Source organism: Podarcis liolepis (genome assembly GCF_965112155.1).
Source record: "Podarcis liolepis genome assembly, chromosome: 10".
Lineage (NCBI taxonomy): Eukaryota > Metazoa > Chordata > Lepidosauria > Squamata > Lacertidae > Podarcis > Podarcis liolepis.
In genome coordinates, this window is record NC_139562.1 from 16306730 (window position 1) to 16323165 (window position 16436).

General features: G+C 47.1%; 1 protein-coding gene across 1 annotated transcript in view; it reads left to right on the forward strand.

The window, feature by feature from the left end:
* The window catches only part of SLC15A5 (solute carrier family 15 member 5), a 54864-nt gene that overhangs the window by 2429 nt on the left and 35999 nt on the right, over nucleotides 1-16436 (forward strand). The window contains exon 2 of the mRNA XM_083461328.1: nucleotides 63-285. Within this exon, the coding sequence (XP_083317454.1) occupies nucleotides 63-285 (223 nt within the window). The remainder of the gene's footprint in view (nucleotides 1-62; nucleotides 286-16436) is intronic.

Here is a 16436-nt window from a genome sequence, read left to right on the forward strand (position 1 = left end):
CCAAACTCTTCTTCTTCTTCTTCATCCTGCCCTTCTCACACACACTGCCTTTCATGTTGCAGGTACAGCCCTGTTACCTGTCGTCGCCTTCCCCTTTGAAGATTTTTTCATAGATCAGCACTACGTCCTCCACACCTTGGCTAGAAGAGAGCAACAGGTCCTCTTTTACGTGGGGCTGTCAGCCACCTGCCTTGGCTCAGGAGGAATAAGAGCCATCGTGTGCCCCTTGAGCGTTTACGACCTTGATGCTTACAGAGAAAAGGAGCTTCTGTCGTTCTTCAACTGGTCAGTGCTTGCCGCTGTTGCAACTGGGGGAATAGTGGTGGGGAAGGGGTGTTGCTTTGAAAGATCTCGGTAGCTGATGAAATATCCTGACTCCAAGGTTGCTGGACTCCAACTCCCATCAGCCTCAGTCAGCATGATCAGGAACCAGGGATGGTGGGAGCTGTAGTCCAACCACTTCTGCAGGGACACAGCCCATGTGTTTTAAATCCTTATTCCCTCCATTGTGCTTGAGGTGCTCCTGTGTGAGACTGCCCCACTGGAAGGCCACCATGACTGGGGATGACCATCCTTTTCATATCCTTCTTGTAAGTTCCCAGAGGTACATGGCCATCTTGGCTCCACTGTGTACCCAGCATGCACCTGGTGCATTCTTGCATTCCTAGTACAGTGGTACCTCGTTTGACGAACTTAATCCATTCTGGAAGTCTGTTCTTAAACCAAAACCGTTCTTAAACCGAGGTGCGCTTTCCCTAATGAGGCCTCCTGCTGCTGGTGCGCTTCCACCATTCGGATTCCGTTCTTAGACCGAGGTAAAGTTCTCAAACTAGGACACTATTTCCGCTTTTCCGGAGTTTGTAAACCGAATTGTTCTTAAACAGGACTGTTCTTAAACCGAGGTACTACTGTATATTCCCTTCAGCAAACATTCTGGAAAATCGAGGGAATACATAGTGGCTTACTAGCTTCTCCTAGGTCTCGTCTTGATCCCAGGGTAGTGCGAGGAGTCCAGAAACATCTGAAATGCCACAGTTTCTTTTTTTATATATAAATATTTATTGAATTTTCACAAATTATAAAAAACACACAAAATACACAATACAAACATACACAATACAAACATACGCACACAAAAACGAACATGCATAATTTTTTTCTTAAAACTTACTTCACCGACTTCCCCATACCTCCCCTTTCTGCATCCCAATTCTCAAATTGTTTCAGCAAATCCTCCCCCTTAATTTTATCTACTTTTTCCTTATTCTTTTCTTTTACATAATCTTTTACTTCTGTAATCCCCTATTTTCTATAACCACAACATTTTAGCAATCATTGATTTTACAATATTTCTTAAGATAGATTTTAAATTTCCTCCAATCTTCTTCTGCTGTCTCTTTCCCCTGGTCCCGAATTCTGCCAGTCATTTCGGCCAGTCCCATATAGTCTATCACCTTCGTCTGCCATTCTTCCAGGGTGGGTAGATCTTGTGTCTTCCAGAAATGCCACAGTTTCCCCACAAAACAACAACAAACAAACCTATGGTCACGTAAAGCAGTTTCCACAGCTACTACTATGCCATAAGAACCACTGTCTTGTAATATCACATATGTGCTTTAACTACTGAAGAAGCCCAGGATGGTGAAACAAGGCCAATATTCCGGAAATCCTTGTCTAGTGTCAGGGAACTGACATCGGAGCAGAGGGGAGAGGCGGTACTTCCCGATTCTGCAGAAGAGGGAACGAGTAAGGGTAGAGAGAGAGAGTCATCTGGGGAAGAATGTCCAGGTGACACCAGGAAGAAGGAAGAGGGGGAAAGCATCTTGGAGGAGAGGCTCCAAGACTCTGGCACTGAAGGCAGTGAAGAGAGTGGAGGGCCACCCCTAGGCACGCCCACTCTGCGCAGAAGGGTTTCGCGCAGAGAGGGGAGGCGGAGATTATCCGTCAAGGAGCTTCTATGCTGGAAGAAGTTTAGAAGCTGCCCACTCACGGATTCGTCCAGCGACTGAGCAGCAGCAGCACCTAGGCTGCTCAGTCAGGGAAAGACACCACTAACTTCTAAGCAGTTTGGAACAGCTGGAGGTTTACACACAAGCAGCCCCATTTCCCGTGTCATCTAGACTCTGTGAAAGGATTTTCTGGAACTGTAACAACCTCTCATGTGAATTGTTTGGACTTTATGAACAGACAAGTGGAATAGACACCATTACATGGATGGACCTTATGCATGAATTGACTAAAGAATGATCTGATCCACTGGGTCTTCTGCTTTGTTCGTTTGTTGAACTTTATGAGTTACTTCTGTTGAAATTTACAATTTGATACAATGAACAGCATACCTTGTTTATCTAAGAACACAGCCAGTTACGTCTCGTGTGTTTATTGAGGACAGTTTCCCCACAAGCAACTCACTTTGCTTTCTCAGAGCTGCCTTCTACCAGTGCAACATCAGAGAACATGGCAACATAGCAGCTAATAATTCCACAGTTCTTGCAGGCCAAATTAATAATCATTTAAACAAGCAGATGTTACTGAAAAGGGATCATAACAGAGATGTGTTGGCATAGAAAGATGTGGAAGAGCTGGCGTGGTTATAGTGGTTAGAGTGAGGACAGGGGTGGCGCTGTGGTCTCCTAACCCTACCGGGAGATGCCGGGAACTGAACTTGGGACCTTCTGCTTGCAAGGCAGATGCTCTTCCACTGAGCTATTGACCTTCCCCAAGGGAAGGCAGAATCACCTTTGTTCTGGTGCAGCTCTGGGAAGGCGTGCATCAGGCAAGGCTACCATTGTTGTGTTAAGCAAGGAGAGGGATGCGGGTGGCACTGTGGTCTAAACCACTGAACCTCTTCGGCTTCCTGATCAGAATGTTGGCGGTTCGAATCCCGGCAACGGGGTGAGCTCCTGTTGCTCTGTCCCAGCTCCTACCAACCTAGCAGTTCGAAAGCACGCCAGTGCAAGTAGATAAATAGGTACCGCTGCGGAAGGAAGGTAAACAGTGTCACGGTGTCCGTCACGGTGTCCCGTTGTGCCAGTAGCGGTTTAGTCATGCTGGCCACATGACCAAGAAAGCTGTCTGTGGACAAACGCCAGCTCTTTCAGCCTGAAAGCGAGATGAGCGCTGCAACCCCATAGTCGCCTTTGACTGGACTTAACCGTCCGGGGGTCCTTTACCTTCACCTTTCTTTTTACTAAGAGCTGGACTAAGAGTAGTTTCAAATCTTCCTTCATCCATTAAGCTTGGTCATAGCTTCCCATCTAACCCACCTTGCGGGGCTGTTGTGAGGGTAAAGTGAGATGGGAGGGCTGAAAACCACATACATAATCTTCAGCTCCTTAGAGAAAAGCTGGGACATAAATGTTAAAAATAATTTCATAGATATGAATGATCGCATTGTCGAACACTAGCCAACCTCTTTCTGGGTTAATAAATAGTACAGGGAGCCTAGCCGCAATGACTTACAAACTTTGAATAGCTCCATATAGATTTCCTGCAGAGGTCATAATAAATGCCTATTCCTCTGCATGGCTCTCATCTGCATTGATATGAAACACATACATTTTAGTTACCTCTGATTAAAATACTTTCCCAAAGGCGTTACCGTCCGCATATCATTTTTTAAAAACAACAGCAGAGAGCCTTGTGGCACCACGAAGGCTCACAAATTTATTATAACAAAGAGACCAAGTCACAGGAACCCAATTACAAAGGATATGTCAGGGAACTGCCATCGGAGCATCAGGTGGTGGAGGGACTCAGGGAGGAAGAAAGAGACTCAACAGCTGAAGCAGGGACCAGCAGGGGGAGGAGTGGGTCTCTGAGGGAATGCGAGCAGGAGGGAGGGCTCAGGGAAGCTTCCAGCGAGAACAGTGGGGAGGTATCTGAGTCTCCCATAGGGAGACCCACACCTCGCCGGAAACTGTCACGCCGTGAGTCCAGGAGACGCGTTTCCGTTAAGGAGCTCCTTTGCTGGAAACGCTTCCGCAGACAGCCACTGTCGGACTCTACTAGTGACTAGAGCAGACATGTCTGAGGAGCTCCGTCACACACGGAGGTTTGTGGGGCCGCACAAACTCTGAGGGAGCACGTTTTTACGCACAAGCAGCTAATCAATCCCTAACAGCAGTCCGACAGTCTCTGTACGCTGCCTGTGCAAGAGAAAGCATCATGAGCGAACCAACCGGAACCGGAGGAGCGGGGGCTGGAGCTGGTCCAAGCTTGGAAGATAGATACCGAGCGTTGGAGGTCCAACTGGCGCTGCAGACGGCGAGGCTGGAGGAGAGAAGGGCTCAGGATGCAGACAAGAAGGGGAGAGCCACTCAATTCCCCAGAAAGGTACCAGGATTGGTGCAAAAATTTGGGGGGGACCCCAAGGATTACCATGCCTTTAGGACAGAGATGCAATATGCCATTAATGTGCAGTTCGATGAGTTCCCTGATGAGGAATCGCGAGTTGCTTTCGTAATTGGGCATCTTGAGAAAGGGGCGAGAGACTGGGTTCGACCCCTAATGGCAACGCACAATGACATACTAAAGGACACGAGGAAGTTCTTTCGTGCAATGGATATCATGTTTTCCAGCGATATTGAGGAAGGGGCGGTGCGCAGACAGCTAATGGCTTGTAAGCAGGGAAGTCGATCTGTCCGTGAGTACTGGACTGAATTTACCATGCTGATTCACAGACTGAGTTGGGATTTATCGGCGGCACCCATTCAAATGCTATTTGAAGAAGGTCTTTCTTCGGCGGTGAAAGACGAGCTGTCACGGAGCCCCAGGGCGGAGTCTATGGATCAGCTGACCAAATCTGCGCTGACCATAGGAGCGCGGCAGGAGGCAAGAGCCTTGGAGAGGCGGGAAGGGAGAGGGGAACGTTGGAAGGAGTTCCGCATTCCAGACATTCCTGAGCCAGCTTTCCCGCCGGCAGAGCCGATGGAAATCGGAACAGCGCGCGCGCGCGCATTTTCAAAAACCAGCGAGGGGGCTAAGAAGGAGGGAAAGGGCCCCCGGAAATGCTATCTCTGCCAACAGCCAGGCCACTTTGCCAGAGTCTGCCCCCAGAGGAAGGAATGGCAAGGGATGGTGGGAGCTGTTGAGGGGGGAGAACAGGGGGGAACGGAGCAGGTAAAAGCCAACGCCTGGTTGCCACAATCGGGGCACTGCAGCCAGGCCAAAGAGCAGTGAAAGTGCCCGTGCCAGAAGCTCCTCGACCTGCTCTAGTGATTGAAGTGTCGCTAGAGCTGCAAAATGGGCACCCCCTAAAAATAAAGGCGCTATTGGACTCAGGCAGCTCCTGCAATTTTATGAGCAAGGAGTTTGCTGCTGAACACCAGATACCGACTATCCCTTTAAGCAACCCCCTGCAGGTGACCACGATTGATGGCAGGGAGTTGTTGGGAGGAGGAGTCAGCTTGCAGACTGTCCCAATGATAATGAGGGTGGCAAGGCACACAGAACTGATAGCGTTTAATGTGGCCACCCTGGGAGGCGCTCCCATTATTTTGGGAATGAGCTGGCTAGCTCTACATGATCCGCTGGTTGGCTGGCATCAAAGAGTGGTGTCCTTTGGTTCAGCACATTGCTTAGAACACTGCAAAGGGGAAAAGGGTTCAGCAGGGGCCCAAGCCACCCTAGCAGGGACTGAAGTAATGGAGAAGGTGAAGGTACCACCACAGTATGCAGATCTCAGCGACGTGTTCAGCGAGAAGGAAGCTGACCAACTACCACCTCATAGACCCTTTGATTGCCAGATCAATTTACTCCCTGGAGCACAGCTTCCCGTGGGCAAGTTGTATGCCATGTCAGACAGAGAAATGCAGGAGTTGCGAGGGTTTATTGACAAGAACCTGAAGAGAGGCTTCATCAGAGAGTCCAAAGCAGCAGGGGGTAGCCCAGTGTTCTTTGTGGACAAAAAAAACGCGGACAAGCCGAGACTTGTATGCGATTTTAGGAGGTTAAATGCAGTGACTGAACCGGTGGCTTTCCCTATGCCCAGAATTGATGATATTTTGACCAGGGTGAGGAAGGGAAAGATTTTTACAAAGCTGGATCTAAGGGGGGCGTACAACCTGATACGCATAAGGAAAGGGGATGAATGGAAAACCACCATGTTTACCCCTTTGGGGGCATTTGAATACCTCGTTATGCCATTTGGATTACAAGCAGGCTCAGCGTGTTTTCAATCTTTTATGAACCACGTACTGGGCCCTTTGCTCTACAAGAATTGCGTTGCTTTCCTAGATGATGTGTTGGTGTATTCGGAGAATGAGGAGCAACATGTGAGAGACGTCAGAGAAGTGTTGAGCAGACTGCAAGCCAACAGGCTGTGGGTCAAACTGGAGAAGTGTCGGTTCCATACCAAGGAGGTGGAATTCCTGGGGTACCGCCTGTCAGACAAGGGATTGGCCATGGATCCCGGCAAGGTACAGGCAGTGCTGGAATGGAAAACACCCAAAACCAAGAAGGATGTGCAGAGGTTCCTAGGGTTTGGAAACTTTTATCGTAAGTTCATCCGTAACTTCGCCCATCTGACGGCGCCCATCACTGACTGTCTCAGCAGTAAAAAGAAGTTTGTATGGACGGCGGAGGCGGAGCGAGCGTTTGAGGAGCTGAAAAGGGCCTTCGCCTCTGAAGAACAACTTCTGCATGTGGATTTACGAAAGAAGCTAAGGGTTGAAACAGACGCATCTGACAGAGCCATAGGGGCGGTGCTTCTTCTGCAGCCGGGGAAGGAGGAGTCAGAGTGGCGACCGTGTGCCTTCTTTTCGCGAAAGCTGAACAAATCCGAGAGGAACTACACGGTGTACGACCGAGAACTTCTTGCTATTCATGAGGCGTTCCGGAGATGGAGGCATCTGCTAGTTGGTGCACAACATAAGGTGCAAGTGTGCACGGACCATAAAAATCTAGAGTATTGGAGAACTGCGCGAGTGCTCAACCAAAGGCAGTTGAGATGGGCCCAGGAGTTCTCCAAATTTAACTTTGAGATTTGTTACGTGCCAGGCCCAGAGAATGTTAGGGCGGACGCTCTCTCACGCAAACCTGAATATTTGGAGGGGGAGGGAGCACCCGAAGAAACCCATATCATTCCAGAGGACCGCTGGGTGTGTGGGGCGACTTTGGTGGGGCAAAGGGAATTGGTAGAGGGTACGGTGCAGGATGCATACGCCCAGGACAAACTCAGGGATCTCAGGAGGGAGGAAGACAAGTCCGGTGGTTTTGAGGAGAGAAACGGGGCATTGTATTATAAGGGAGCGTTATATATACCTGAAGGGGAATTGAGGGAGAAGGTACTCAAGCAGCTGCACGATAGCCCCACAGCAGGGCATTTTGGGCAACACAAGACCATGTGGCTGGTTACCAGGGAATTTTGGTGGCCCAAGGTCAGGGAAGATGTGCGGGAGTATGTGAGAGGGTGTGAACAATGCCAAAGAGCCAAGGGGGAGAGGCGGGCGCCGGCTGGTTTATTAGAACCACTGCCCACACCTGAAAGACCGTGGGAAGCAGGGGCAATAGATTTCATGACTGATCTGCCAAGGTCTAGAGGGAAAACAGCCATCATGGTTGTAGTAGACCTGTTAACTAAAATGGCCCACTTTATAGCCTGCTCACATGCGGTCACAGCAGAAGAAACAGCCAAATTGTTTGTAGAGAATGTGTTTCGGTTGCATGGCGCCCCCTTGAGGGTGGTTTCAGACCGAGGGAAACAATTTACTTCCAGGTTCTGGAGGAAGCTCATGAGCTTACTGCATGTAGAGGTTAATTTTTCAACGGCCCGTCATCCAGAAACCAACGGGCAGGCGGAAAGAGCAAATGGGGTTCTCCAACAATATTTGAGGTGTTATGTTAATGACAGAGAGAATGATTGGGTGGAGAAGCTGGCGTTGGCAGAATTTGCCTACAACAATGCAGAGAACGTGTCCACGGGGATGAGCCCCTTTTTGGCTAATCACGGGTGCCATCCCAGAGCCTTCCCAGGGGGGGAGGGGGGGAACTGGAGCGTTCCAGCTGCAGAACAGTTCGTTGAAGAAATGGAAGCGATCCATCGCCAGCTCCAACTCAACTTAAACAGGGCTAAGGAGGAATATAAGAGGCAGGCAGACAAAAACCGAAGGGAAGGTGAAAGCATCAGGGTGGGGGACCAGGTGTGGCTGTCAACCCAAGGGTTGCCGTTCAAAGGAGGTTGTAAGAAATTAAGACCCAAAAGGCTGGGTCCGTTTGAAGTCATGCAGCAGGTCAATCCAGTGGCTTTCAGGCTCCGGTTACCGAACCACATGAAGCTGCACCCAGTTTTTCACAGGTCGTTGCTGTCACCGTATAGAGGAGACAGTGAAGGGAGGGTCACTAGGGGACCAGCAATGGAGGAGAAGGAACACAGCTACCATGTAGCTGAGATCCTCGATTCCAGGTGGAAGGGAGATCAAGTAGAGTATTTGGTAATGTGGGAAGGGGAACCGGAGTCGGAAAACACCTGGGTTAGGGCAGAGGATGTCAATGACGAAGTTTTAATAGAGACTTTTCATCAGAGGTTCCCACGTAAACCTCAGCCTGTAGCGAGGTTCCGAAGGGAATACTTTGCCACCACCGACGAGGAAGAGGAGTTGGAGGGGTTCCCAGATTCTGAAGAGGAAGAGGATTCAGCGAGCCAGGACGACGATCGATGGAGGGAATTGTTCGAGACGTCGGAAGATGAGGAAGATTCGTTTCGGGGTTTTAGCCCTTCACCTCCCAGGGGAGAGGAAATGGGAGGGGGTGAGGGGGGCCCTGGAGGGGAGGTGGATGTCAGGGAACTGCCATCGGAGCATCAGGTGGTGGAGGGACTCAGGGAGGAAGAAAGAGACTCAACAGCTGAAGCAGGGACCAGCAGGGGGAGGAGTGGGTCTCTGAGGGAATGCGAGCAGGAGGGAGGGCTCAGGGAAGCTTCCAGCGAGAACAGTGGGGAGGTATCTGAGTCTCCCATAGGGAGACCCACACCTCGCCGGAAACTGTCACGCCGTGAGTCCAGGAGACGCGTTTCCGTTAAGGAGCTCCTTTGCTGGAAACGCTTCCGCAGACAGCCACTGTCGGACTCTACTAGTGACTAGAGCAGACATGTCTGAGGAGCTCCGTCACACACGGAGGTTTGTGGGGCCGCACAAACTCTGAGGGAGCACGTTTTTACGCACAAGCAGCTAATCAATCCCTAACAGGATATTATTTTTGTAACCGGGTCCCCGAGACTTGGGCTTTCTGTTATTTTCATTTGGGGACCCCCTCTTCTGTTTTCTTGTAACAAATTTATCCTGACATAAGTTTCACAGCAGTTTCACAGCTGAGTTCATCAACACATACGCACACAGCTGGGAGGAAGGAATTGTAAGCAGTGGAGTCAGAGCGAAATAAAATTCAGAAAAGTACATATACTGATAATTGCATGATTGAACTATGGCCATTCACAAAACAGTTGTTGGCCACACAGGTGTCCTGGCATTGGCAAGTCAATAGATATCTATAGAGTAATGAAAATTGCTTATCTCTATTCACTAATACCACTGAACTTTTTAATATTGATAATTAAATTATCAGTAGAAATATATTTGCTTTCTTCCATTGTGGGACAGTTTTCTAAAGATATTTTCAGTGCTTCCATAACCACCCCCTCCTCCCCAATTATATTGATATCTCCGTCTTTGGATTAAATCCAAACATTCTTAAATATTGCAGCTTTGCAGAAGGTAGCAAGATAGTTTGGTTCCTCTGAGCAAATTCCTTCTCCTTGACCTACCCAAAGGAGAGAATAAGGAAGGAGGAAAAAAAACTTCCCTTTTGAAATAATAAATAAAATTCCAGGTTTTAATCCTTAATTAGCAACATCATTTTGATTAAATAAGACTCTGGAGAATTAAGTCTGAAGACCAATCTGAGCGATAGCTCAAGAGAATTTATTGTACTGCAGTCCTAGTAATTCAGAGGAGCCTTTTTTCCTCTCCTTTTTTCTTTTTTTGTTTAATCAAAGTGACACTTTCTGGTGTTGATTACAAAGGGAAAGATTAATGCATATAAAATGTACCCTTGGGGTAAACCGAGTGGGGCGGTGCTTGGGGCTTTTGCTGGGCAAAGGAAGGCAGGTAATAAAAAGCTAATTTCTCCGGCACTGTGTGGTTTGAAGAAAGGACACATGGCTCCGATCTTAAATCTAGCATAATGAAGTTTAGTCTTTGGCCTCTTCATTGTAAGTGCACGTAATTATAGCTCAGGCCTTCTTTTTACTTGATAGCCGGTCATAAGGATGTGTCTAATTTAGCTATATGCTTTGAGAAGATAATTCACTGGCAATGCAGGCCTTTACGTTGACCATCAATTCTGCATCCAGAGTGTTGTCTGCCTTTACGATCACCAAGTCAAGGAGAAAGGAGGCAATGAGGTATTGGCTGGTCCCCCCACGTGCAGGCCTGCAGCCCAGACATAGGCTGCATCCGCACCGCAGTTTGTTCCATTTTCCCAACACCTCTCTGTTAATTTCTGCATTGTATCTGAGCCAAATGCTACTTTCAGAAAACTATGGGGGTGTAAATGCGCTTTTAGAGCTCATTTCTGTGTTATCTGATTCCAGAAAAATCCATTGGCTTCTCTCTTAACCCAGAAAACTGCAGGGGTAAAGTGATGAAATTTCGGGTGGTAGATTGGCATGCAGTTCTTTCCTTCTGTTTTCATGGGGTAGTAGTAGCATTACCCAATGATGTTCGCTGTTGTGCCACACCGTGCTTACTGAGGCGATTGAAATGGAGCACAACATGCTGGTATAGGAAACTCCCCATTTACACAGGGGTTATATTCTGAGGCACCATGCGTTTATGTGAAATTGCATATACAGTGGTACCTCGGGTTACATACGCTTCAGGTTACATACGCTTCAGGTTACCCACTTCAGGTTCCGCTAACCCAGAAATAGTACCCTGGGTTAAGAACTTTACCTCAGGATTAGAACAGAAATCGCACGGCGGCAGCGGGAGGCCCCATTAGCTAAAGTGGTGCTTCAGGTCAAGAACAGTTTCCGGTTAAGAACGGACATCCGGAACGAATTAAGTACTTGACCCGAGGTACCATCTTTGAAACACCATTGGAAAAACCTGAAACACTCTAAACCTCTGGAAACTTTGGAATCCCCTTTTAAAAACCAGCAGCACTTCCCAAACACCAAACTCCATCATAATCGCTCCCTCCAAATCTCCTTGCTCAAACTCCAACTCTCCACAGGCCTCAGTGGTCGGTGCAAGGAATCCTGAGATTGCACTTGCAAAGGCTCATGCAATTACTAGGTGCTGTTTTCATGCTTTTTTGCACTTTCCGGACTCTTTTGGGGCCGTTTTTGCCATTTTTAAAGTTACTTCTGGGTTTGGTGCGATGCACAGGTGCGCGGTCACGCACCAATTGGTCATTGCCTGTATATCAGTCAAAACCCCACAGTTCCATAGCACAAAATGTGCTGCAATGTGAAACCAACGCTATAAAACAGGACAGAAGCACTAGCCTTACAGTGGTACCTCGGCTTAAGAACTTAATTCGTTCTGGAGGTCCGTTCTTAACCTGAAACTGTTCTTAACCTGAGATACCACTTTAGCTAATGGGGCCTCTCACTGCCGCCGCGCCCCCAGAGCACGATTTCTGTTCCCATCCTGAAGCAAAGTTCTTAACCCGAGGCACTATTTCTGAGTTAGTGGAGTCTGTAACCTAAAGAGTCTGTAACCTGAGGTACCACTGTATAATCAGGAAAACACTATGCAATATTCTCTATGTCTGAATGCACCCATAGGCTATGTGCACTTTAGAAGCTTAAAACGCAGTGAGATTGTATTTGTCAAGAAAGAAGATTCCACCTAAACATTAGGAAGAACTTCCTGACAGTAAGAGCTGTTTGACAGTGGAATTTGCTGCCAAGGAGTGTGGTGGAGTCTCCTTCTTTGGAGGTATTTAAGCAAAGGCTTGACAACCATATGTCAGGAGTGCTCTGATGGTGTTTCCTGCTTGGCAGGGGGTTGGACTCGATGGCCCTTGTGGTCTCTTCCAACTCTATGATTCTATGATTCGGCCACCTTTCACATTGCATTTGCGGAGAGCAGCCAGGGATGTCTTCACCTGATGTACATTACCTTTTCGGTTTCCCTGCACCTGCAACCCCCTTCAAACACCTGTTCATGAAGTTGTTGTTTTCTGAGCATGTGTAATGGCTTTCTCAAATGACACACCTCAGTTTGGCTGAAAAGCGAAAACTGTAATAGTAAAATAAAATAAAAATCAATATTTTGAATTGGCAAGCACATTGCTAAATTAATGCTTATGGAAACTGAAGATGCTAAGCATCATCTTAAAGGGGGGGTGTTCTCCCTTCTCCCTCTCTGAAAAAGAAAGCATGCTTCTGGCTGTGTTTCCCACCCCCCTTTTAAAAAAAGAGCTGAGTCTTTGTTGCTGGATCAAGGATTCCAACCACTCTGAGAAAACCTTGGGCTTTGAATCCTATATCATTGTCTTCAGGTTAATTTTTAGCTGTTGGAAGTCTTGCTTAGCAATGCCATACTTATATATGGTTGAAAAAGTTGAAAAAAGGCGCAGCAGAGTCTGTACTTTTTGAGAATTCTAAGGAAAAACCATCTTCCGCAGAAACTGCTGCTTGCCTTCTATCACTGTGCCATTGAGAGCGTGCTCACTTATGGCTTATGTGTGTGGTACGGAAGCTGTACTACCCGGGACAGGTTGGGGTTGTGCAGAGTTGTTAAGGCAGCAGAGAGCATTGTTGGCTGCCCACTCTCCACCTTAGAGCAGATTTATGCCACAAGGTGCCACAGGAAGGCACTGGACATAGTAAAAGATCCATCGCATCCTGGTCACTGTCTCTTCGAGCTCCTGCCGTCGGGACGGAGATACAGGACGATGAAGACAAGAACGAGCCGTCTTAAGAACAGCTTCTTCTCCAGAGCGATCTCGGCCCTGAATGGGAAGCCTGGACTTTGAAAGTCATCTAATCTTCCTTGCTGTATTATACTGTATTGTTTTAATTAGTGTTTTTATAGTTGTTTTGATTTTGTGTGGAGTGCCCTACCTGGGTGGATGGAGCAGCCAAGTAATTTCGTTGTCCCCGAGAGGGGGCAATGACAATAAAGATATTATTATTATTATTATTCTAACCCACCCTTCAACTGAGAAATCTCCTGCTCTGGCTTTTGAATGGCCAATAAAAACAAGTCAGTCCCTGCTCTCAGGCTAGCAATCTTAAAGACGCAATGAAAGACCTAAGCAACATTATAAGTAAATACAGTCCAATACAGCACTCCTTGTTCTTCTCCCTGTTCAGTAGTAAGAAACTACGCGGCTGCCACACTCCTTGACAGCAGTCTCGGCAGATATATGGAATGCGTGAAAATGGTATGATTTTTGTAGACTTCTTCTATTGATTATTATTTTTAATGCCTCCCTGTTTTCCCTTCTTTTTTAGCTCATGTCCTATGTTTGTACTCTTTGTGTGAACTATGATACATTAGTGATCTATATTATTTATATTTACTTTCCATCAAAATGTGACTCACCCGATTATGTTTTATTGTTTGCTAAACTATGGGGGAAATTAATAGAGAGTATTTAAAAAACAAAACAGTAAAGGTGAAACTAGATACAGTGGTACCTCGGGTTAAGAACTTAATTCGTTCTAGAGGTCCATTCTTAACCTGAAACTGTTCTTAACCTGAGGTACCACTTTAGCTAAAGGGGCCTCCTGCCGTCGCCGCGCAATTTCTGTTCTCATCTTGAAGCAGTTTTTAACCCGAGGTACTATTTCTGGGTTAGCGGAGTCTGTAACCTGAAGCATCTGTAACCTGAAGCGTATGTAACCCGAGGTACCACTGTATTCTGAAAAACACAGGGCTGTAATTGAAGGCAGTAGCCCTCTGCCCAATGCTGCCTTCTCTCACCTGTAACATGGGGTATTGATATTGATATAGGGTGGAATTCATTCTTTCTGTTCCAGTCATTCCTTCTATGCAATCATTCTAGACAGACCAATTCCCCCCTTTGCTCCCTCTGCATGCTGTCCTGGGGATTCCCCTTACCCCTTTACCCAATTTTGGGGGTGCAGTAGGCACATGAGTGAAGGAGAGGGAGGAACGCCCTCTTTCAGGGCTTCTGCTGATAGAACCGGTTGGGTCAATCTCACCCACAGGGTGGCATTCAAGTAAGTCCTGCTCAGAGTAGGCCCCTTGGAATTAATGACTCTAAGCTAGTCATGCCCATCAGCTTCAGTGGGTTTGCTCTGAGAAGGACTAATGTTGAATACCACCCATCACAACAAATTGGATGGATGAAAGAAAGTACCCTCAGAACCATTTGTTTTTTTCATTGAAACATAGAAGTACAAATGCAAATGGAAGAGATTTGAATCAAGTAACTAAAGTACTTTAGACCATTAGGAAAACCAAATTTCACGTTGTGCAGCGGAGAGGGAATCCTATGTATTGGTTGCATCTATGATAAAATCTCACCAAACAGCATGGAATTTTTCAGGATCCTCCAAGCCTATGGCAACATGTAATTTATGAGTTGCTTTTTCAGCTAGCGCTGAACTCCATATATTTTATACCACAATGAGAGTCACAAGTCCCGTAAGGTTTTCTATTTTTCCATATTTTTAACGTATGTAATTAATTCATTGTCCCAAGTTCTGGTGATGGTCACCATCATAGTTCATTTTGAACTGGGTGGGTGTGAAGAGATTTTTCATCTAAAGGGCCACATTTCCTCGTAGAGAACTTTATGGGGGCCGTGTTCCAGTGATGGAGAGGGCCAGAGGCAAGAGTGGACAGGGATGTGACTCAGTTTTTGCACAGTTGGTTACATTTCATCCAATCAAAACTAATAGGTTTCTACACTTTCAGGGTGATGTTAAACTACATTTTTTCTCAGAGTAGTCCATTGAAATGAATGGACATGACTTAGACTGTGTTCACACCCCGTCTACTGTGCACTCACGTTACCAAAACGCATTCGTATCCTGCGCTTTGTTACAGAATACTGCTGTTTGCTGCGTTGTTCCTCAAACCAGTTTCATGACAGTTGGAGTCCATAAGCCATTCCTAGTTCATCTCTAGTCAAGGTGTTGTGTGCCCCCACACCACAGAAACAAATGAAGCCAGCCTGGTGTGAACAGCTAGGTGTGGGAAGAGCTGTGAAATGCACCAGAAAAACAACTTCGCTGCACTCTGAGGGGGGACGCACCCTGAGTCGTGTTCATTAATTTCAGTCAGTCTATTCTGCATAAACTGCAGTTGACTACCACCCACCCACATCCAGGCAAGTGGGAGGCATGATCAGAACATGCCTTCTATTATTTCACATTTGTGGAGAGAGGAAGATGGGCAGAAAAGGGGGTGCCTCTTTTTTGACGTTATGTGCGGGTAGGTGTAATGTCTTGTAGTTGTTGTTTATAGTTGTTTAGTCGTGTCCGACTCTTCATGACCCCATGGACCAGAGCACGCCAGGCACTCCTGTCTTCCACTGCCTCCTGCAGTTTGGTCAAACTTATGCTGGTAGCTTCGAGCACTGTCCAACCATCTCATCTTCTGCCATCCCCTTCTCCTTGTGCCCTCCATCTTTCCCAACATCAGGAAATTTTCCAGGGAGTCTTCTCTTCTCATGGGGTGGCCAAAGTATTGGAGCCTCAGCTCCAGGATCTGTCCTTCCAGTGAGCACTCAGGGCTGATTTCCTTCAGAATGGATAGGTTTGATCTTATTGCAGTCCATGGGACTCTCAAGAGTCTCCTCCAGCACCATAATTCAAAAGCATCAATTCTTTGGTGATCAGCCTTCTTTATGGTCCAGCTCTCACTTCCATACATCAAAACTGGGAAAACCATAGCTTTAACTATACAAACCTTTGTTGGCAAGGTGATGTCTCTGCTTTTTAAGATGCTGTCTAGGTTTGTCATTGCTTTTCTCCCAAGAAGCAGGCGTATTTTAATTTCGTGGCTGCTGTCACCATCTGCAGTGATCATGGAGCCCAAGAAAGTAAAATCTCTCACTGCCTCCATTTCTTCCCCTTCTATTTGCCAGGAGGTGATGGGACCATGGTCTTATTCTGTCTTAAATTACCCCCTGATGACAATGTATTTATTTATTGGGTTTATATCCCCTCCTTTTTCTCCAAGGGTCTCAAAGTGCCATGTACGACTCCCACCCATCTCATTTAACCCCCACAACAACCCTGTGAGGTAGATTAGGCTGAGAGGGTGTAACTGGCCAAAGGTCACATTTGGCGCTTCACAGCCAAATGGGGATTTGAACCCGACACCCCACCACGTCCTAGTACAACACTCTAACCGCAGCACCACAATGGCTCTAAATTGAGTGTGCAAGATTCTCTTCATTTCTGTGAGCGAAGTCAGAACTGTTACTCATCCTTGTTCCTTGTGGCAAAC